Below are 22,816 nucleotides of genomic sequence, written 5' to 3'. Positions count from 1 at the left end.
AATTAACTTGCTTAGAAAAAAATTTTACCACTATTTTAAACAAGTGACTATATTGATATAGTGAAAGTTGGACAATTTATATTGTGTCACTTAAAACAAACAGTTTCTTATTGTTTTTCTGAAAACATCTGACAATTAATCAAAGTGTGGCATTTCTGCAAGTTTTGAAGTTAATACAACATGTGACTTTATGCAATTTAGTCAGGCATGACATCCGTGCCACAGAATTAAGAATGTGTTTGAATTTAGGTTGTGATTGAAAATTGGTTGTTTCGGGATATAATAATTTATAAAGGTCAAAATAAAATTATTCTGAAATATTCAAGAATGTGCCCCATTTGGTAGAGACGTAACGGCCGTGACAAGACCAAAAAATTGTAGGCGTATATGCCGGTTTTCCTGTAAAGGCAGACATCTGTGTAATATCAATTTGTAAAATCTGTCGGTTTTGCAGTCTAAGTATGATCGAAATGTCTTGGGTACGAAAGACTCGAGATCTCCAAATTACTTCGAAATTATTTACGAAAGTTTTAGTCCTCGGAAACAAATGGGCATCAATAAATAAACATAATATTATTAGTCATCAAATTGATAACATATTTTGCTTTATAACATACCTTATGAGCTTAACAGGCTGATAATTATGCTCGTGAAGTAGGTCGAAAAATATACCGGAAGTTGTCGGATTCATTTAACCTAATTATCGGCTAATTCAGAGACGAATAGATTATCTACATCTCTGGCTAATTCTATTTCAATATCCACTTTGCAATTAAAAACTACAAAATTTATCCGATAAATAATGTCTTTTTTCAAAAATTCTGGAATATAATACAAACAAATGTGATGATAAGGCGGATGAGTAAGTTAAATATTGCAAGCCGTCAAGCACTACATATGACCCAATTAATTTACTATCCCATTCATAGAATTATGTGATCTTTCAAATTATATCCGCTACGTTTCTAATACCATAATTCAAGCTCAATTGCACATTATTTTCAAAAAAATAAATTTCTTGTCTCCACTTCTGTTCGCAATAAATCGAAGTTTTCAGAAATTCAGAGCACTATTTTTCACTCGCGGCGGTAATGCGTCGGTCATGGTCGGGTGATCACTATGAATTCAGCTTACTTTGATATGTTAGAATACAATATAGCATTTAGAGTGGCGATGAAACGTCACAGCAGTGGGCGTTACCCTGTATGGTTGGAAATTTCGGGTTTGTAAGTGCACTAGTTGGGACTACGTCCCAACTAAAAAGGAAACGTTAAGATATGTTCAAACCTTTCTGTGTTTGCGTTTAGAAAAAGTAAAAAGTCGAGCGTTGCCCCCGCCCGGCGGTGGCTCTTGTTGTTCAATGCACTGCTGAAATGACGGGCTGCTAATTCGTATTTCCATTTTCAAGTGCGTAATGTGCTATGTTTGCCCTTGTTTCGGGCGAATACTCTCCATAATTCCCCCTTTTACGTTTTCCAGATGTACTAGCATGATCAGTGGCATCTTCAACCAACTTATTGGCTAAAGTCTGCACTGGTGTCTCTGGTACGGGCAGCCCGCTGTCAGTCACAGATGCCCTCTTAAAGAACGAAGTTATCTTTTTACTAGACATCACAGAAGTACAGCAGACTAGAACGTGATACAAAACATTCAATACTAGTATTACTAGTAACAATGCTAGAGGCACAGATTATAATCAGGGACAAAACATGACAAACACAGTGAATTATCAAACTTAATTGACATATTTTTAGACAGACGGTTTTACTTAACAAGAAGATTAGCAAGCTATCAGAAAAATCGATACAGATATAAATGCATTTGTCGCACAATAAACAACGCAAAGTTAGTAAACAAACAGAACAGAAAAAATATCCGAATGACATCGGGTTTCCGGTTTCACATTTTTCGGGAAGACGCAAATTCATGTTGACGCAAATTAATTATTTTGGACATTTTGCCTCAAATTCGCGAAAAAAGGTTCTCGCGAAAAATAAGTGTTTTACAGTATGTGTTTTTTGGGGCTAAGAGGCTACGGGTGATTCATATTACTGATATTTCGGATACGTCTACGTCAAAGAGAAATATTGGAACAAATGTTGTAAAAATGAATATTGGAATAAATTCGAATATAGAAAACGAATATTCGAGCATCAAATTCCTTATTCGTTCCCAGTCCTAATTAAAATCCTACTTAAAAATAGAACCACAATATTTTGTTCAAGAACATTTTATGTCAGTTGACACAAATAATATTTGTATAAACATATATTCCTGTAATAGCTCCATTCATTAAAGGAACTTGGCTGACGTCCAAAAGCCGAGAAGTCCAAAAGCCTAAAAATGTAAAATTTGATACAACATACTTGCGAGACAAAATATTAGGCCATCACAAATCTAGGAAATTTTGCCACATTTTTATTGAACAAATTTGGAACAGGGAAATCTATATTATGGGGAAACACATATGTATATAGTGTGTACTTTTAATTTAACATTTGAAGTCATATTTGTGCAGAATGTTGTAATAGACCCTTTGAATCTTTTGTGATGTTTTCATGTTAAATGAATAGTTGGCATTCCATTTTGCAGAGATATTGATGAAGAGGATTTATTGGAGGATCAGGAGATTACAACATACAATGATGACAGAGATATGGTAAGTCTATAGTTAGCAGTGTTATATAGCTAACTTGTATCATAGTTTGGGGACCTTTCTGTTGAAAATGTGTTATACATATACATGCACAGTGTGTTAACTGGAGTGTAGGTATTTGTTACCCTCACTATTGGCTCATTTTTATGCTCCCCGAAAAATTCAGGGGAGCATATAGTCGCCGGTTGTCTGTCCGTCCGTCAGTCTGTCAGTCCTTCGGGACGTAGTCACTTCCTTACATTTGTATTCTTATTGGGTATTTAACTGTGTAAAAAAGTACCCAACAATACATCAATATTCATTAAAAATACCCAACAATACATACGGAATAAGTAGGATTGGTAGTTGTTGGGTATTTAGTACCCAACATATACCCTCTCGTGCGCTCCGAATTTGTGTCCATCCCATAACTTCATTATTTGAATGCGGATTTTAAAACTATTTCACAGAAATGATCACCATATTGAGACGACGTGTCGCACGCAACATTTGGGTTGTACCTTGAAGGTCAAGGTCACAGAATGCCCTTGCAGCAAAATCGTGTCGGGCCCATAACTTCGTGATTTGAAGTCGGATTTTACAACTATTTCACAGAAATGATCACCATATTGAGACGACGTGTCGCACGCAACATTTGGGTTGTACCTTGAAGGTCAAGGTCACAGGATGCCCTTGCAGCAAAATTGTGTCCGGCCCATAACTTCGTTATTTGAAGTCGGATTTTACAACTTTTTCACAAAAATGATCACCATATTGAGACGACGTGTCATGTGCAAGTCAGTGGATAGATCTCACTAAATAGAAGTGCAGTGCCAAGAACAGTTACTCTGTCTTGCCTAAGTTTGGAATCATCACACTTTGAACTTTGTCTGGGACATAACTCTACGTAAGATATACTTTTCTGTGTCCAAAACCTAGTTTGGGAGCATCACCCAGTTCAACCTGCTCTTGTAATCTAGGGTTTACTTATTATGACAAGAGAGAAAGGGAAAGCCATAGAAATATCATATCAGATGCTCGGTCATTGGTTACTCTTTTCTGGGGTGTCATATTGCGATAATAGGGAATGTGCTTTTATTTTTAACTATGATACAATAGAGAAAGAACATCAAAACACTTAGCAATCTGATTAATACTCAGGAGTTAGGCCCCCTTGTGCAAATCAGATAGCCTCGTGTTTCGATGCTCTTCCTATTACTAAAGTGGCAGTACCATTTTTAAATAAAACATGAACAATAAGGGTTTTTAGGTCACACTGACTATATTATGGTCATATAGTGACCTTCAAGCTTTACTGCTGAAAAAGGACCTTGTGCCTAAAATAATGCATTAAGGAGCACCTAAATAGAACCACCAATCTTCTGTACATTAGCTGGATAGTAAGTAAGTAAGTAACGACTTTATTTAACGAGGCTTACACATTCAGTTTCCCGATCTTCCATGTGGGCCTCAGCAAAGCATTTGAATCCAGGTATTTGAAAAAGAAAATCATCAATTTTTTCTGAAGAAGATTAAACTTCTAAAGCCACTTTCATTAAACTGATATCATACAAGTTCTAATTTCTGCTGGCTTAATATTCTTCAATTTTTGTTAAAATAAGGGGTGTAAATTTCTGTGTATCTTTTTCTGCGGTGTCATCATTCTGGCATTGATGTTTTTAATTTTGCGTTTTAATTTAGATATTTTTACAAAATTAACCAACACAAACAGACAACATTTCAAGATTTGTTGATGTTACATGTACTTATAATGTGTTTCATTGTTATCATCATGTATCAGTATATAAACGTTAATAACCAAAAATCAACAACGTGCAATGACAAAAATTAATTGTAATACTGCATGACTTGTGTGAAAAATAAACAATGTTAAAATCGCATGTAGACACAAGATATTGTACAAATACAAAAGGGTATGTTTTTTGAACCCGTCAAACTATAATAGTTCTATTTTACAAAAAAAATTCAAGCTTAGGGTGAGCAAAAATCATACAAACATGATATTTATTTAAACAAAAAGAACAAGTAAAGTAACATATTTTAGCTCACCTGTCACAAAGTGACAGGGTGAGCTTTTGTGATCGCTTTTCGTCCAGCGTACGTCGTCCGTAAACTTTTACTTAAAATGACATCTTCTCATAAACCACTGAGCCAAATTCATCCAAACTTCACAGGAATGTTTCTTTGGTGGTCACCTTTGAAAATTGTTCAAAGAATTTAATTCCATGCAGATCTCTGGTTGCCATGGCAACCAAAAGAAAAAACTTTAAATATCTCCTTCTAAAAAACCCAAAGAGCTAGAGCTTAGATATTTGGCATGAAACATCTTCTGTCTACCAAGTTTGTTCAAATAAAAGCACTGGGGTCAAAATTGGCCCTATCCAGGGTGTCATTGATTTTCCCTTTATGCATATAGTTAAAACTTAAAAAATCTTTTTTTAAAGAACCCAAATGGCTAGAGCTAAGATATTTAGCATGAAACATCTTCTAATAGATGTCTACCAAGTTTGTTCAAATAAGAGCCCTGGGGTCAAAATTGTCCCTGCCCCAGGGGTCATTGATTTTCCTTATATGTGTATAGCAAAAACTTAAAAAATCTTTTTTGAAAAAAACAAATAGCTAGAGTTTAGATACTAAGCATGAAACATCTTCTAATAAGTGGTTATAATGTTTGTTCAAATAAGAGCCCTGGAGTCAAAATTGACCCCGCCCCAGGGGTCATTCATTTTCCTTATATGTGTATAACAAAAACTTAAAAAATCTTCTTTGAAAAAACTCAAATAGCTAGAGTTTAGATATTAAGCACGAAGCATCTTCTAGTGAGTGTCTACAATGTTTGTTCAAATAAAAGCCCTGGGTTCAAAATTGGCCCCACCCCAGGGGACATTGACTTTCCTTATATGTGTATAGCAAAAACTTAAAAATCTTCTTTGAAAAAACCCGAATAGCTAGAGTTTAGATATTAAGCATGAAACATTTTCTAGTAAGTGTCTACAAAGATTATTCAAATAAAAGCCCTGGGGTCAAAACTGGCCCTGCCCCAGGTGTGTCTTTGTTTTTAACTATATGTGTAAAGAAAAAACTTGAAAAAATCTTCTTTTAAAAAAACCCAACGAGCTAGACCTTAGATGTTTAGCATGAAACATCTTCTAATGGGTGTTACCAAGTTTGTACAAATAAAAGCCCTTGGGTTAAAACTGGCCCGCTCCAGGGGGCTATATACAGGTTGTTTCTAATATTTTATTCATGACGGATACATATTAAAGAAAACTTATCATCTACAAAACTGATAACGGTACATGGAAAATGTAATTATACAATACCGGTAGTTGACATATTCTGACACAGACATAGGGAAAGGCTTAATTTTCTGCCGTTTTTATACCCAAGCACAACAAAGTTGTAAGGGGGTAGGCATATACTGGAATCAGCTTGCAGGGCCCTCAATCCAATTTGGGGGAAGTGGGTCGCTACCCTCAGCAGGGGGAATTTTAGTGTATGGGGGGAATTTTCCTCTTTTCTTTTATGATCAAATATCAAATAAACTTACTTATATAATATATAAGCTTTTTTTTTACATGCATATTATTTAAAAAAAAAATCCCAAATAGGTAACACTAAACTGTTCAGAAGTGATTGATAAGATTTGAAGAAAAGTTTTTAACACCTTACACCATCAGACCTTTATGCTGCTTAGCTTTCTTTATGATTCACCCCCCCCCCCCTCCCGCCTTCAAATTGAGAAACACATTCAGACAAATGTCTCCATTTCCACTAATATGAACAATACATGGACCTAAAGTAAATTCTATTCATAAACTAAATTTCTAGTGTTCTAACACACCTTTTAATAAGACAAAGCTTCCTTTTCTTGACTTTGTAAAACAATTGTAAAAATCGACATCGCGAAAATATGTGACAAATGAATTTTTTTTTGTTTTCTGTTAACACATCCACAATTCTAGTTGTTGCTGATGTAAATTATATAAAATTAATTTATTGTTATCCCCCGCCTATGAAATCGGGAGGGGGATATTGTTTTGGCGTTGTCCGTCCGTCCTTCCGTCCGTCCTAATTCGTCCATCCGTCCGTCTGAATTTCGTTTCTGGAGTAGTTCTCTGCAACTACTGGCTGGAATTCAACGAAACTTTATGGGAATCATCAATATCAAGAGGAGATGTGCATATCGACTGCTTGTTCAGGTCCGACACTTTAACTTAGAGTTTAGCCCTTGATTAGTTATGCAGTATGCATAAAGAGTAAAAATCGTTTCCGTGCTATTTCTCTGCAACTACTGGCTGGAATTCAACGAAACTTTATGGGAACCTTCAATATCAAGAGGGGATGCGCATATCGTCCACTTGTTCCAGTCCGACACTTTAACTCGGAGTTATGGCCCTTGATTAGTTATGAAGTATGCATATAGAGTAAAAATCGTTTCCGCGCTATTTCTCTGCAACTACTGGCTGAAATTCAAGGAAACTTTATGGGAACCTTCAATACCAAGGGGAGATGCGCAGATTGTGGCCTTGTTATACCCCTGCACAACAAAGTTGTAAGGGGGGTATACTGGAATCAGCTTGTCCGGCCGTCCGGCTGTCCGTTGGTTTTTTCTTGTCCGCCCAATAACTTAAGATTCCTTTGACCCTTAGTCTTCATATTTGGCATGGAGGTTAGTCATGATTAGTTGATGACCCCTATTGATTTTGAGGTCACTAGGTCAAAGGTCAAGGTCACAGGGGCCTTGACTTCAAAAAGCTTGTCCGCCCAATAACTTAAGATTCCTTTGACCCACAGTCTTCATATTTGGCATGGAAGAAAGTCATGATTAGTAGATGACCCCTATTGATTTTGAGGTCACCAGGTCAAAGGTCAAGGTCGCAGGGGCCTTGACTTCAAAAAGCTTGTCGGCCCAATAACTTAAGATTCTTTTGACCCACAGTCTTCATATTTGGCATGGAGGCAAGTCATGATTAGTAGATGACCCCTATTGACTTTGAGGTCACTAGGTCAAAGGTCAAGGTCACAGGGGCCTTGACTTCAAAAAGCTTGTCCGCCCAATAACTTAAGATTCCTTTGACCTACAGTCGTCATATTTGGCATGGAGGTTAGTCATGATAAGTAGATGACCCCTATTGATTTTGAGGTCACTAGGTCAAAGGTCAAGGTCACAGGGGCCTTGACTTCAAAAAGCTTGTCCGCCCAATAACTTAAGATTCCTTTGACCCACAGTCTTCATATTTGGCATGGAGGTAAGTCATGATAAGTAGATGACCCCTATTGACTTTGAGGTCACCAGGTCAAAGGTCAAGGTCACAGGGGCCTTGACTTCAAAAAGCTTGTCCGCCCAATAACTTTAGATTCCTTTGACCTACAGTCGTCATATTTGGCATGGAGGTTAGTCATGATAAGTAGATGACCCCTATTGACTTTGAGGTCACCAGGTCAAAGGTCAAGGTCACAGGGGCCTTGACTTCAAAAAGCTTGTCCACCCAATAACTTAAGATTCCTTTGACCCACAGTCTTCATATTTGGCATGAAGGTAAGTCATGATTAGTAGATGGCCCCTATTGATTTTGAGGTCACCAGGTCAAAGGTCAAGGTCACAGGGACTTTGACTTCAAAAAGTTTGTCTGCCCAATAACTTAAGATTCCTTTGACCCACAGTCTTCATATTTGGCATGGATGTTGATCATGATTAGTAGTTGACCCCTTTTGATTTTGAGTTCAAAAAGTTTGTTCACCCATTAACTTAAGATTCCTTTGACCCACAGTCTTCATATTTGGCATGGATGTTGATCATGACTGTAAGATGACCCTTATTGATTTTTGAGGTCACTGGGTCAAAGGTCAAGGTCACAGGGACCTTGACAAAAAAAAGCTTTTCTTCTTAATTGCTAAAGAATGTCCTGTCCGCAATGTATTGATTTTGACATTTTCACATTTGAAGCATGTAGAATACATAACTTAGCAATGCACTGGCTTAGTAACCTCAGATTTGGCAGGGAGGTTGTCCTTGAGCTCTAAATGGCCACTGTTGATTCTGACAAAGTGGTATGCGGGGGTATTCACGCCATGATAGTGGCAGTTCTAGTTCCGGTCAGACACTTTAACTGAGAGTTATGGCCCTTGATTAGTTATGCAGTATGCATATAGAGCAAAAATGGTTTCCGCGCTACTTAATTCTCTGCAACTACTGGTTGTAATTCAACAAAACTTTATGGGAACCTTCAATACCAAGAGAAGATGCGCATATCATTGCTTTGTTGGGGTCAGACAGTTTAACTCAGAGTTATGGCCCTTGATTAGTTATGCAGTATGTATATAAAAAAATATTTGTTTCTGCGCTACTTCTCTGCAACTACTGGCTGGAATTCAATGAAACTTTATCGGAACCTTCAATACCAAGAGGAGATGTGCATATCATCGCCTTGTTCAGGTCAGACATTTTAACTTAGAGTTATGGCCCTTGATAACTTATGCAGTATACAACCAGAGCAATAATCGTTTCCATGCTACTTCTCTGTAACTACTGGCTGGAATAAATGAAACTTTATGGGATACAAAGAGGAGATGTGCATATAGTCGCCTTGTTCCGGTCAGACAGTTATAACTCACATTTATGGCCCTTGATTAGTTATACAGTATGCATACATCTCATTGGCATTTCCAGATTTTACTATTTAACACAGAGTTATTGCTCTGTTATTGCCCTGAATATTTATCAAGTTCAAAAAATATTACTGTTTATGCCATGATAAATATATAAATAAAGCCTTATGTCTTCAGTTGTTGTGTTAGTAATAACCAGTACTCGGCGGGGGATCAGTGATTTTTCTCACTGAATTGGGAAGAAGCCTTAGCCTCTTGATTTTGGGAAAATCTCTGGGGATATAAATTCAACGAATTTGCTTGTTTATTATAAGATCGTTTTTCATCAGTTATTTCATAAAGTATCATGAAAACAAAACTTACAAGTTTGTAATTTACGGCAAAATTTACTGTCGTTGATGTAACATTTTGAAAACAAAAAAATGATTTCATGAATAAACAATTTGAAATCAAATTGTTGATGGGAATTGTGATTTTTTCTGCATATTTCTGTTGAAATTTTAGCATTTTTACAGGATGAAAGGCCAATATGTGACTGTAGATTTTGGGGGAAAAACAAACGGAAACATGCAGACATGTACTGTATGATATTCTGCTTACAAAATAGCCGTCAAATAGATGGATTTTAATTTTCAAAAACAACATTAGTTTTCATTTTTTTCTTTAACACTATATATGTTTTGGGAGGGAATTTTTACCTCTGTTAGGGGCAAAAAAACATACTATTTTGGTGGGGGACTGCGGCCGATTATCGGCCGCAGATTTGGTTGATCGAGGGCCCTGGCTTGCCTCTCCGGCTGTCTGCCTGTCTGGCCATCGGGCGTCTGTCGATTTTTAGCTCGACTTTTCTATGAAAAGGGGAGCTATCCTACTCGCCCCGGCGTCGGCGTTGGCGTCACACCTTGGTTAAGTTTTTCGTACCACCCCACTTTATTTCAGAAGTATTACAAGTATGGCTTTGAAACTTACCATACTTGTTCACCATCATAACCTCCATCTACAGACAAGAGTACATAACTCTGTCAAGGTTTTTGACAGAATTATGGCCCTTTTTTGACTTAGAAAGTGTATTGAGCTTGGTTAAGTTTTTTGTACCACCTCACTTTATTTCAAAACCATTGGAGGTATTGCTTTGAAACTGACCATACTTGTTTACCATCACGACCTTCATCAACAGACAAGAGGACATAACTCTGTCAAGGTTTTTGACAGAATTATGCCCCTTTTTGACTTAGAAAATACATTGAATATGGGTAAAATCCACTTATTGCCTTAACCCTTTGAGATATTGCTTTGAAACTTTTAATGCTATTTCACATCATTACCCCCATCTGTACGCAAGAGAAGGTAACTCTGTCAAGGATTTGTTTTAAAAATTAAGGCCTTTTATCGACTTAGAATCTTGGTTAAGTTTTTAGTACCAGTCCACTTTTTGACTGAACTGTTTGAGATATTAATTTGAAAGTTGGAATACTTGTTTACAATCATGAGTGACGTAAAAATACCTTATTCTCTCAAAGTGGGTTTAATACTATTAAATTTATTTAAGGCTCAACTCAGTTTTTTTTTCTTTCTTACCAGCCCTCTTTTGACTTAAACATTTCAAACTTTGCTGCAGTGTTCAAGGGTATCACACAATTCAGTAAAATAATTCTTCACTAAATATCTTAATGCTCATGGCCATTGTTCACTTTAAAAATACAGAGATTCTTGTATTGCCTTTTACTGCAAAAACTTTTTTTATTGGCAAGCAATAAAAAAGTCGAGCGCGCTGTCTTACGGACAGCTCTTGTTTTCTTGTCCGCCCAATAACTTAAGAATCCTTTGACCCACAGTCTTCATATTTGGCATGGAGGTTAGTCATGATTAGTAGATGACCCCTATTGATTTTGAGGTCACCAGGTCAATGGTCAAGGTCAAGGGCCTTGACTTCAAAAAGCTTGTCCGCCCAATAACTTGAGAATCCTTTGACCCACAGTCTTCATCTATGGCATGGAGGTTAGTCATGATAAGTAGATGACCCCTATTGATTTTGAGGTCAAAGGTCAAGGTCACAGGGGCCTTGACTTTAAAAAAAAGATTGTCCGCCCAATAACTTAAGAAACCTTTGACCCACAGTCTTCATATTTGGCATGGAGGTAAGTCATGATTAGTAGATGACTGCTATTGATTTTGAGGTCACCAGGTCAAAGGTGAAGGTCACAGAGGCCTTGACTTCAAAAAGCTTCTCAGCCCAATAACTTAAGAATCCTTTGACCCACAGTCTTCATATTTGGCATGGAGGTTAGGCACAATTATTAGATGACCCATATTGATTTTGAGGTCACCAGGTCAAAGGTCAAGGTCACAGGGGCTTTGATTTCAAAAGGCTTGTCCGCCCAATAACTTAAGAATCCTTTGACCCACAGTCTACATATTTGGCATGGAGGTTTATCATGACCATTAGGTGACCCCTATTGATTTTGAAGTCACTGGGTCAAAGGTCAAGGTCCACTCAATTGCTTAAGAAGGCTTTGGTCAACAGTCTTCATATTTGATATTGAGGTTGTTTTTAGGTGACTGTCAAAGGTCAAGGTCACTGGGATTTTACTATAATAAGCTTGTCTGCTCAAATGCTTAAGAATGCCTGTCCGCAGTGTATTGATTCTGACATTTTCACTTTCGAAGCATGTAGAATTAGCAATGCTCTGGCTTAGTAACCTCAGATTTTTCAGGGAGGTTGTCTTTGAGCACTCAATGGTCACTGTTGATTCTGACAAAGTGGTATTCACGCCATGACAGTGGCAGTTCTAGTTAAATTTGCGATGTCATTATGAACCGCAGAAATAGCAGAAATAAAGTTCCCCCAGAAAAAAGTACTTGTACGGTATATGAAGAGAAAATCTGGCATATTTGAGAGGATAATAAATGGAAATTTGGATACATGCAAGAGACTATGAGTTGACTATGGGTCATTGCTCATTTTTGACTATTGTGCCCATGATTGTATAATCTTACATTGGTTATCACTTTATGTGGACTTGCATTTCAAACAAGCTACATGAAATGTTTAAAAAATCACCACAGAATTGCTTTATTACAATATAAGTGTAAAATGAAATGACAACCCATGTAAGATTTTGATTTATTAAGTCTCTACATTAAGTCATTATCTGACAGTTGGAATGATAATATAACTGTTAAATCAGCAGAATATTTAAGAAAGTATGCATATTTGAAGTTACTTGTACCATAAGTAACATCTAAGAAATAAGATAGAGTGATAAAAAAGATTTTAATTACAAAAGTGTGGGTCAAGAAGTTTTAACTTAACTGATTGTGATTCGGCAAATGGGCCATAGGCAGTAGTAAAATGAAGCATGTTCATTTGTTTTTATCCAGTTTTGAGATTTTTCTTCTTCTTCAGAGTGGATCATATTTCGATATTAGTGATATAGTCCAATTGTCCAGTATGGATGGTGGACTTCAGGATGATCTGGCAAATGATGATAACTTTTTAGCTCACCTGAGCACAAAGTGCTCAAGGGTGAGCTTTTGTCATCACTCTGCGTCCGTCGTGCGTCTGTGCGTCGTGCGTCCTTGAAAAAATGGCGTCAAACTTTTCAAACAACATCTCCTCCTAAACCACATGGCCAATTGCAACCAAACTTTACAGAAATGATCCTTAGGTGGACCCCTTTCAAAGTTGTTCAAAAATTTAAATTCCATTAAAAACTCTGGTTGCCATGGCAACCAATAGGAAAAACTTAAAAAATCTTCTTTTAAAAAACCCTAAGAGCTAGAGCTTAGATATTTGGCATGAAACATCTTCTAATAAGTGTCTATCAAGTTTGTTCAAATCAAAGCCCTGAGGTCAAAATTGGCCCCGCCACAGGGGGTCATTGATTTTCCCTATTTGCATATAGTAAAAACTTAAAAATCTTCTTTTAAAGAACTCAAAGAGCTAGAGCTAAGATATTTAGCATGGAACATGTTCTAATGTTTGTCTACCAAGTTTGTTCAAATAAAAGCCCTGGGGTCAAAATTGGCCCCGCCCCGGGGGTCATTGATTTTCCTTATATTTGTATAGCAAAAATTTAAAAAATCTTCTTTGAAAAAACCCAAATTGCTGGTGTTTAGATATTGTGCATGAAACATCTTCTAGTGAGTGTCTACAAAGTTTGTTCAAATAAAAGCCCTGGGGTCAAAATTGGCCCCGCCACGGGTGTCATTGATTTTCCTTACATGTGTATAGCAAAAACTAAAAAAATCTTATTTGAAAAAACCCATATAGCCAGAGCTAAGATATTTAGCATAAAACATGTTGTAATGGGTGTCTACCAAGTTTGTTCAAATAAAAGCCCTAGGGTCAAAATTGGCTCCGCCCCAGGGGTCATTGATTTTCCCTATATGCATACAGTAAAAACTTAAAAAATCTTCTTTTAAAGAACTCAAAGAGCCAGAGCTAAGATATTTAGCATAAAACATGTTGTAATGGGTGTCTACCAAGTTTGTTCAAATAAAAGCCCTAGGGTCAGAATTGGCCCTGCCCCAGGGGGTCATTGATTTTCCGTATATGCATATAGTGAAAACTTAAAAATCTTCTTTTAAAGAACTGAAAGAGCTAGAGCTAAGATATTTAGCAAGGAACATGTTCTAATGGGTGTCTACCAAGTTTGTTCAAATAAAAGCCCTGGGGTCAATATTGGCCCCGCCCCGGGGGTCATTGATTTTCCTTATATTTGTATAGCAAAAATTTTAAAAATCTTTTTTGAAAAAACACAAATAGCTGGAGTTTAGATATTGTGCATGAAACATCTTCTAGTGAGTGTCTACAAAGTTTGTTCAAATAAAAGCCCTTGGGTCAAAATTGGCCCCGCCAGGGGTGTCATTGATTTTCCTTATATGTGTATAGCAAAAACTTAAAAATCTTCTTTGAAAAAACCCATATAGCTAGAGTTTATATATTAAGCATGAAACATCTTCTAGTAAGTGTCTACAAAGTTTGTTCAAATAAAAGCCCTGGGGTAAAAATTGGCCCCGCCACAGGGGGTCATTGATTTTCCCTATATGCATATAGTAAAAACTTAAAAATCTTCTTTTAACCCTTTCGCTGCCAGAGGGTTATTGTTTTATTGTTCACCTATTTGCCAGAGGGTTTTCTAAGAAATTACTATATTATTAATTAATATAATTATTATTATTTGTTATTAGTATTATAATAATTATATATGTTTCAAAATCTGTTAGTATAATAATAATTATTGTCGATGGTATAATTTTCTTTATATTTATCATTATTTTTATTATTATTATTATTAATTTATTATTATTACTATTATTATTATAGAAACGGCTAAAGCTGTCCATATGGCAAATACGCCGAAAGTAACAGGGACGGCTTAAGTCGTCCCTATGGCAGTGAAAGGGTTAAAGAACTCAAAGAGCTAGAGCTAAGATATTTAGCATGGAACATGTTCTAATGGGTGTCTACCAAGTTTGTTCAAATAAAAGCCCTGGGGTTAAAATTGGCCCCGCCCCGGGGGTCATTGATTTTCCTTATATTTGTATAGCAAAAATTTAAAAAATCTTTTTTGAAAAAACCCAAATAGCTGGAGTTTAGATATTGAGCATGAAACATCTTCTAGTGAGTGTCTACAAAGTTTGTTCAAATAAAAGCCCTGGGGTCAAAATTGGCCCCGCCACGGGTGTCATTGATTTTCCTTATATGTGTATAGCAAAAACTTAAAAATCTTCTTTGAAAAAACCCATATAGCCAGAGCTAAGATATTTAGCATAAAACATGTTCTAATGGGTGTCTACCAAGTTTGTTCAAATAAAAGCCCTAGGGTCAAAATTGGCCCCGCCCCAGGGGTCATTGATTTTCCCTATATGCATACAGTAAAAATTTAAAAAATCTTCTTTTAAAGAACTCAAAGAGCCAGAGCTAAGATATTTAGCATAAAACATGTTGTAATGGGTGTCTACCAAGTTTGTTTAAGTAAAAGCCCTGGTGTCAAAATTGGCCCTGCCCCGGGGGTCATATATTTTCCTTATATGTATATAGCAAAAACTTAAAAAATCTTCTTTGAAAAAACCCAAATAGCTGGAGTTTAGATATTAAGCATGAAACATCTTCTAGTGAGTGTTTATAAAGTTTGTTCAAATAAAAGCCCTGGGGTCAAAATTGGCCCCGTTCCGGGGTCATTGATTTTCCTTATATGTGTATAGCAAAAACTTAAAAAATCTTTTTTAAAAAAACCTAAATAGCTGAAGTTTAGATATTAGCATGAAACATCTTCTAGTGAGTGTCTACAATGTTTGTTCAAATAAAAGCCCTGGGGTCAAAACTGGCCCCGCTCCGGGTGTCATTGATTTTCCTTATATGTGTATAGCAAAAACTTAAAAATCTTCTTTGAAAAAACCCAAATAGCTAGAGTTTAGATATTAAGCATGAAACATCTTCTAGTGAGTGTCTACAAAGTTTGTTCAAATAAAAGCCCTGGGGTCAAAACTGGCCCCGCTCCGGGTGTCTTTGATTTTCCTTTAATGTGTAAAGCAAAAACTTAAAAATCTTCTTTAAAAAACCCAAATAGCTAGAGTTTAGATATTAAGCATGAAACATCTTCTAGTAAGTGTCTACAAAGTTTGTTCAAATAAAAGCCCTGGGGTCAAAACTGGCCCCGCCCCAGGGGTGTCATTGTTTTTAACTATATGTGTATTGTAAAAACTTAAAAATCTTCTTTTAAAAAAACCCAATGAGCTAGAGCTTAGATGTTTAGCATGAAACATCTTCTTATTGGTGTCTACCAAGTTTGTTCAAATAGAAGCCCTTGGATTAAAATTGGCCCTGACGGGGGGGGGGGAGTAGATCATTGTTTTTCATTATATGTGTGTAGTAAAAACTTAACATTGTGAAACATCTTTTAATGGGTGTCTTCCAAGTTTTTTCAAATAAAAGCCCTGGGGTTTAAACTGGCCCCGCTCTGGGTGCCTTTATACAGGTGAGCAACCTCAGGGCCATCATGGCCCTCTTGTTTAGGGATGCAGTGATGGAACTATATGGTAATCTATAATATGGTTAAATATACATGATTAATGCTTACATGATTGAAATTTTAAATATACATGTACTTTTTTGCTCTCCTTGAATATTGGTGATATCACATATATACACTGATATAAATCTACTGATCCCTGAGAATTTACTCCTCTTGTAAATTTGTGATTGCTTCCAGTTATGAATTTATTATACTATATATTTAACTAAATTTTACTTGCCATGGGCTAGTGCTAAATTTGATGACTGTTGTTTGGTCTCCATGTAATGAAAGCATTGATTCTAATAGAACCTGACCACTATTAAAATATTATTAGTATTAGAAATGCAACATGTTAATATGTATAAAATGTTATTCAGATAACAGTTGGACCCTGTCAAATTACCTCTTTTAATTTTCAATGAAAAATGACGGCTAGTCAATACGATTTAACTTCAAGTATGCATGGACTAGCCTTACTACAGCTGTATATACCTTTACCTGTCCTTCTTCTGAGCATTTAAGCCAAGATGGCTTGTATGTTCCTGCTATACAGTATTATCAAAGATAACTTCAGTAAAAGTCACTTGTATTAAATCTTTTACTTAGCCAGCTCCGGTTGAGGTCAAAACACTTTCATTGAGAGCAATGTTTTCATCTAAATTATTCCACTGGTCAATGCATCTAATAGGAAATATATTTCTCTTAGGTGTTTTATTCACACTTGGTTTAAATAGCTGGATGTACATGTATGTCCGCGTGTACAGTTGGGTATACAGTTATCATTGAACACAAAAGATTTATCCGGGTCAACATTATCAAGCCACTTAATTATATAATAACTTACGGGTAATTTCATACTTACAGAAATGATTTTTTTGGAATCAGTTTTAAACAGAAGTTAAGGGACGCGTTTTTTATTCTCTTAGTACAACTGGTAATGGTCATAACTTATGTAAACAATTCAAGTTATCTCCCTTCAACTCCCGCCATCTGTCAAATGTGACATTTCATGGTAATATTGGCAAAATACTTACTACTGTTAAACTTGTGACGAATGTACTGGTAGTTCGTCAAATTTTCGTTCAAACTGGATGACTGCCCCATGATATTGGCCAATAAAACGCAGTCATTCGCCGAAAAATTGGCGTTTCGGCGTTTCTTTACGTCTGCTGCCTCCGCCATGTTGAATGAGACGCTGCGCGCGCATAATTCTCATTTCCGTTACTATTTTAAGCGATGGAAAAACCAGAATAGCCTGGCAACGTACTTAAGAATTTTCTCAAACGAAATAAGAAAATTCTTAACCTTAAGAAAAATTTTAGCTAAGATATTACTTAAGTAGCTTTTTAAGTACTGTTTAAGGATAAGAAATATCTTATCTTTAGTTAAGGAAAATATCGCGTAAGGATAAGAAAAATCTTAAGATGTATATTGAATACGGGCCATGATGTAATACTACATGTATGAAATATTGATTTGCATTAGTTTTTTGTTTGTTTTGTTTTTCTAGCCCACCTGAGCTGGCCCAGGGTGAGGATTTAGGATCGTTGACTGTCTGTTGTCTATCCACATTAAGTTTGTTATCATTCTAGAGGTCACAATTTTGCCTCACATGTCACATAATTTGGTCAGGATGTTTGTCTTAAGTTTAAGTGGCACAAGTTCAAACATGGGATAAAAAGTTACTTAGGAGCCCAAAAAAGGAAAATCTTGTTAACACTAGTCACTAGTGGCTATTGTTTCAGATTGCATATATGAACTTTATAGCTTGATTTCAAATCCAAGATTTGTTAGGTCATCACTATTGTAATTTCAAAAGAGTAAAAAAAATAACCATGATGTATGTGTAAAAACAGTTTGTTACAAAGATGACATGTTTCTTATTGGAGTGGTATCCCATTTTATTTTTCAGTCCTATCATGTTTATAGATGGAACATTTTATGTGAATCTTCCCAACAAGGTAGTTTCTGGTAGTGAAGTTTCTGGTAGTGAAGTTTCAGTTTCTGGTAGTGAAGTTTCTGGTTGTAATTTATTCCAAGCATTGACAGGCTCAAGTGCATTAGGTAAGAAGCTGGGAAAAAAAAAAGAAAAAACTTTATTCTTTTATAGAGTAATAGCCCTGTATATTAAAATATTATAGTTAAACCATGATTATATTGATTTAAGCTTAAGTGTGATGACAAATAAACTTATAATGAACCACTTTCATTTGCGCTTCCTTGAACAAAACAGTATTGTTGTCATATGTGGAAACATGATTGTGCCTCCAATAAAGTTCAAACCCACAACTCCCAGGTTGAAAGACACCTTAACCATTAGGCCACTGCTTTAAGTGGGTTGACCCCTGGCTGATTTCTTCTTAGAGATCTTTATCTAAGATTATTTGAGCTGCTGTATACATGAGGCTCATCCTGTATAAAGCTTGCAGAATTTGTTCTATTTTTTTTTTTGTTTGTTTTTTTTATGCCACCGCAGCATCTGCGATGCGGTGGCATATAGCGATTCACCTGTGTGTTTGTGTGTGTGTGTTCTATAGATTATATAGTGAATTTAAAAAATCTTCTTGTGAAAAACCGCTAGTCCAATTTCAACCAAACTTGGCAGGATTGATCCTTCGGTGAAGGGCTTCCAAAGTTGTTCAAAGAATTTCATTTCATGCAGAAATCTGGTTGCCATGGCAACCAAAAGGAATTATAAGAATAAATTTAAAAAATCTTCTTGTAAAGACCCAAAAGGCCTAGAGCTTAGATATTCTGCATAAGGCATTGTCTGGTAGACCTCTACCAAGATTTTTCAAATTATAGCCCTGGGGTCAAAATCGGCCCCGCCCGGGGGGGTCTTTGATTTTCACTATATGTACATATAGTAAAAAATTAAAATACCTTCTTGTAAAGACCCAAAAGGCCTAGAGCTTAGATATTTTGTGTAAAGCATTGTCTGGTAGACCTCTACCCAGATTGTTCAAATTATAGCCCTGGGGTCAAAATCGGCCCCGCCCCGGGAGTTATTGGTTTTCCTTATATGTATATAGTAAAAACTTATTGTGTAGTGAACCTCTAGCAAGATTGTTCAAATTTTGCCCTGGGGTCAAAATTGCCCCCACCCAGGGGTCATTCATTTTCAATATATGCATATAGTAAAAAAATAAAAAAATCTTATTGTCTGAAGGTACAAAGCTTAGAGCTTTAATATTTGTTAAATGATATCATCTATAGGTACTCTACCAAAGTTGTTCAAATTTTGCCTCTAGTGTCAAAATTAGCCCCGCCCCGGGGGCCATAGGGTTTCCTTATATATATATAGTAAAAACTTAAAAAATCATCTCTAAATTTACAAAGCCTAGAGTTAAGATATTTTGCATGAAACATTGGGTAGTGAACCTCTAGCAAGATTGTACAAATTATAGTCCTGGGGTCAAAATTGGCCCCACCCCCAGGGGTCATTGATTTTCACTATGAACATATAGTAAAAAAAAAAAAATCTTCTTGTCTGAAGGTTCAACGCTTAGAGATTTGATATTTGGTATATAATATCATCTATGGGTCCTCTACTAAAGTTGTTTTAATTATGCCCCTAGTGTTAAAATTGCCCTGCCCCAAAGGCGCCCTGCCCCAAAGGCGATAGATTTCCTTATATTTATATAGTAAAAACTTCTTCTCTGAATTGACAAAGGCTAGAGGTTAAATATATGGCATGAGACTTTGCGAAGTGAACCTCTACCAAGATTGTTCAAATTATAGCCCTGGGGTCAAAATTTGTTCCGCCCCAGGGGTCATTGATTTTCATTATGTACATATAGTAAAAAAATAAAAAAAATATTTTTGTGTGAATGTACAAGGCATAGAGCTTTGATGTTTGCTATATAATATCATCTATAGGTCCTCTACCAAAGTTGTTAAAAGTTTTCCCCTGGTGTCAAAATTGGCCCTGCCCGGGGGTAGTGTTTCTCATTATGTACACATAGTAAAAAACAGAAAATAAAACAAATGTTTTCTGAATAGGAGAAAGCTACAGCTTAGATATTTGACTTGAAATGTTGTTTGGTGGACCTGTATCAAGATTGTTTTGAATTAAACCCTTGGGTCAAAATATTTGCCTTGCCCAAGGGGACAGTGACCTACTTTCTTGTCCTTTGATGTACAGCAATGAAATTTTGACCATGTGCACAGTTTTAGTTGTAAAATTGAACTTTGATATCAGGTGACTTAGAATTTGATGATGCGACCTACTTTCTTGTCCTTTGATGTACAGCTATGAAATTTGAACCATGTGCACAGATTTAGATGTAAAGTGAACTTTGATATCAGCTGACCTAGATTTTGACAAAGTGTCTTACTGGGTTGTCCTTTGATGTAGTCATGAAATTTAGGCTGTGTGAAATATGACCTTCACCACCAAATTCACCAGACTCAAGTGCATTGATATATTCCTACTCTGATCTTTTATTGGATTAACAATAGATTTAACCACTAATCTGATAATAAGAATTAGATAGGTCAGGGATCTATGCATTATTACAATCTTCAATTGTATAGAAACAAAAAAAATCTGTTTCTAAACTACTATTTAGTGTTGTATTAATGCGGTGGCATAGCATTTTTCTCAAATGCAAGCTTGTTTCAATCAAGTATCTGTTTGTTACTTATTTGAAAGGTATTGCTGGAAGTGAAATGATGAAACTGTATAGCCAAGAAATGGACAAGAAAAATGCAAAAAAGCCTTTGGATACATACAAGGTTGTTTGTGTGTTTTTTTTTGTTCTCTATTTTTTAGCTCACCTGTCACAAAGTGACAGGGTGAGCTTTTGTGATCCTTTTTCGTCCGTCTTCCGTCCATCCGTCCGTAAACTTTTACTTTAAATGACATCTCCTCATAAACACTAAGCCAATTTCATCAAAACTTCACAGGAATGTTCCTTTGGTGGTCACCTTTAAAAATTGTTCAAAGAATTTAATTCCATGCAGAACTCTGGTTGCCATGGCAACCGAAAGGAAAACTTTAAATATCTTCTTTTAAAAAATCTTAAGAGCTAAAGCTTAGATATTTGGCATGAAACATCTTGTAATGAGTGTCTACCAAGTTTGTTCAAATAAAAGCCCTGGGGTCAAAATTGGCCCCGCCCCAGGGGGTCTTTGATTTTCCCTATATGCATATAGTAAAAACTTAAAATATCTTCTTTTAAAGAACCCAAAGAGCTAGAGCTAAGATATTCAGCATGAAACATCTTCTAATAAGTGTCTACGAAGTTTGTTCAAATAAAAGCCCTGGGGTCAAAATTGGCCCTGCCCCAGGGGGTCATTGATTTTCCCTATATGCATATAGTAAAAACTTAAAAAATCTTCTTTTAAAGAACTCAAAGAGCTTGAGCTAAGATCTTAAGCAAGAAACATGTTCTTATGGGTGTCTACCAAGTTTGTTCAAATAAAAGCCCTGGGGTCAAAATTGGCCCCGCCCCGGGGGTCATTGATTTTCCTTCTATGTGTGTAGCAAAAACTTAAAAAATCTTCTTTGAAAAAACCCAAATAGCTAGAGTTTTGATATTAAGCATGAAACATCTTCTAGTGAGTGTCTACCAAGTTTGTTCAAATAAAAGCCCTTGGGTCAAAATTGGCCCCGCCCCAGGGGGTCTTTGATTTTCCCTAAATGCATATAGTAAAAACTTAAAAATCTTCTTTTAAAGAACCCAAAGAGCTAGAGCTAAGATATTTAGCATGAAACATCTTCTAATAAGTGTCTACAAAGTTTGTTCAAATAAAAGTCCTGGGGTCAAAATTGGCCCCGCCCCATGGAGTCATTGATTTTCCCTATATGCAAATAGTAAAAACTTAAAAATCTTCTTTTAAAGAACTCAAAGAGCTAGAGCTAAGATATTTAGCAGGAAACATGTTCTAATTGGTGTCTACCAAGTTTGTTCAAATAAAAGCCCTGGGGTCAAAATTGGCCCCGCCCCGGGCGTCATTGATTTTCCTTATATATGTATATAGCAAAAACTTAAAAATCTTCTTTGAAAAAACCCAAATAGCTGGAGTTTAGATATTAAGCATGAAACATCTTCTAGTGGGTGTCTACAAAGGTTGTTAAAATAAAAGCCCTGGAGTCAAAATTGGCCCCGCCCTGGGTGTCATATGTGTATAGTAAAACTTAAAAAATCTTCTTTTAAAGAAACCCAATGAGCTAGAGCTTAGATGTTTAGCATGAAACATCTTCTTATGGGTGTCTACCAAGTTGTTTAAATAAAAGCCCTTGGGTTAAAATTGGCCCTGCAGGGGGGGGGGGTGGTGGAGGAAGGAGGGCGGGTAGATCGTTGTTTTTTCATTATATATGTGTGTAGTAAAAACTTAACATTGTGAAACATCTTCTAATGAGTGTCTTCCACGTTTGTTCAAAATAAAAAGCCGTCGGGGTTTAAACTGGGCCCCGCTCCGGGTGCCTTTGTACAGGTGAGCGACCTCAGGGCCATTTATGGGCCCTTTGTCTGATTTTATAATTATGTCTCCCAAAATTTTTGGAAGGCATATTATTTTT

At 36.2% G+C, this 22,816-nt stretch overlaps 1 protein-coding gene across 1 annotated transcript in view; it reads left to right on the top strand.

Annotated features, from left to right (window-relative positions):
• The first annotated feature begins 2,596 nt into the window (after positions 1-2,596).
• The window catches only part of LOC132758391 (uncharacterized), a 43,189-nt gene continuing 22,969 nt past the window's right edge, over positions 2,597-22,816 (top strand). The window contains exons 1-3 of the mRNA XM_060750063.1: positions 2,597-2,659; positions 18,203-18,354; positions 20,945-21,027. Coding sequence (XP_060606046.1) covers positions 2,601-2,659; positions 18,203-18,354; positions 20,945-21,027 — 294 coding nt within the window. The 5' untranslated portion in view covers positions 2,597-2,600. The remainder of the gene's footprint in view (positions 2,660-18,202; positions 18,355-20,944; positions 21,028-22,816) is intronic.

Source organism: Ruditapes philippinarum, unplaced genomic scaffold, assembly GCF_026571515.1.
Source record: "Ruditapes philippinarum isolate M1 unplaced genomic scaffold, ASM2657151v2 ctg3204_1_1_1_1, whole genome shotgun sequence".
In the NCBI taxonomy this organism is placed as follows: Eukaryota; Metazoa; Mollusca; class Bivalvia; order Venerida; family Veneridae; genus Ruditapes; species Ruditapes philippinarum.
Note: the sequence above shows the minus strand (reverse complement) of the source record. Positions and strands in the feature narration are given on the sequence as shown.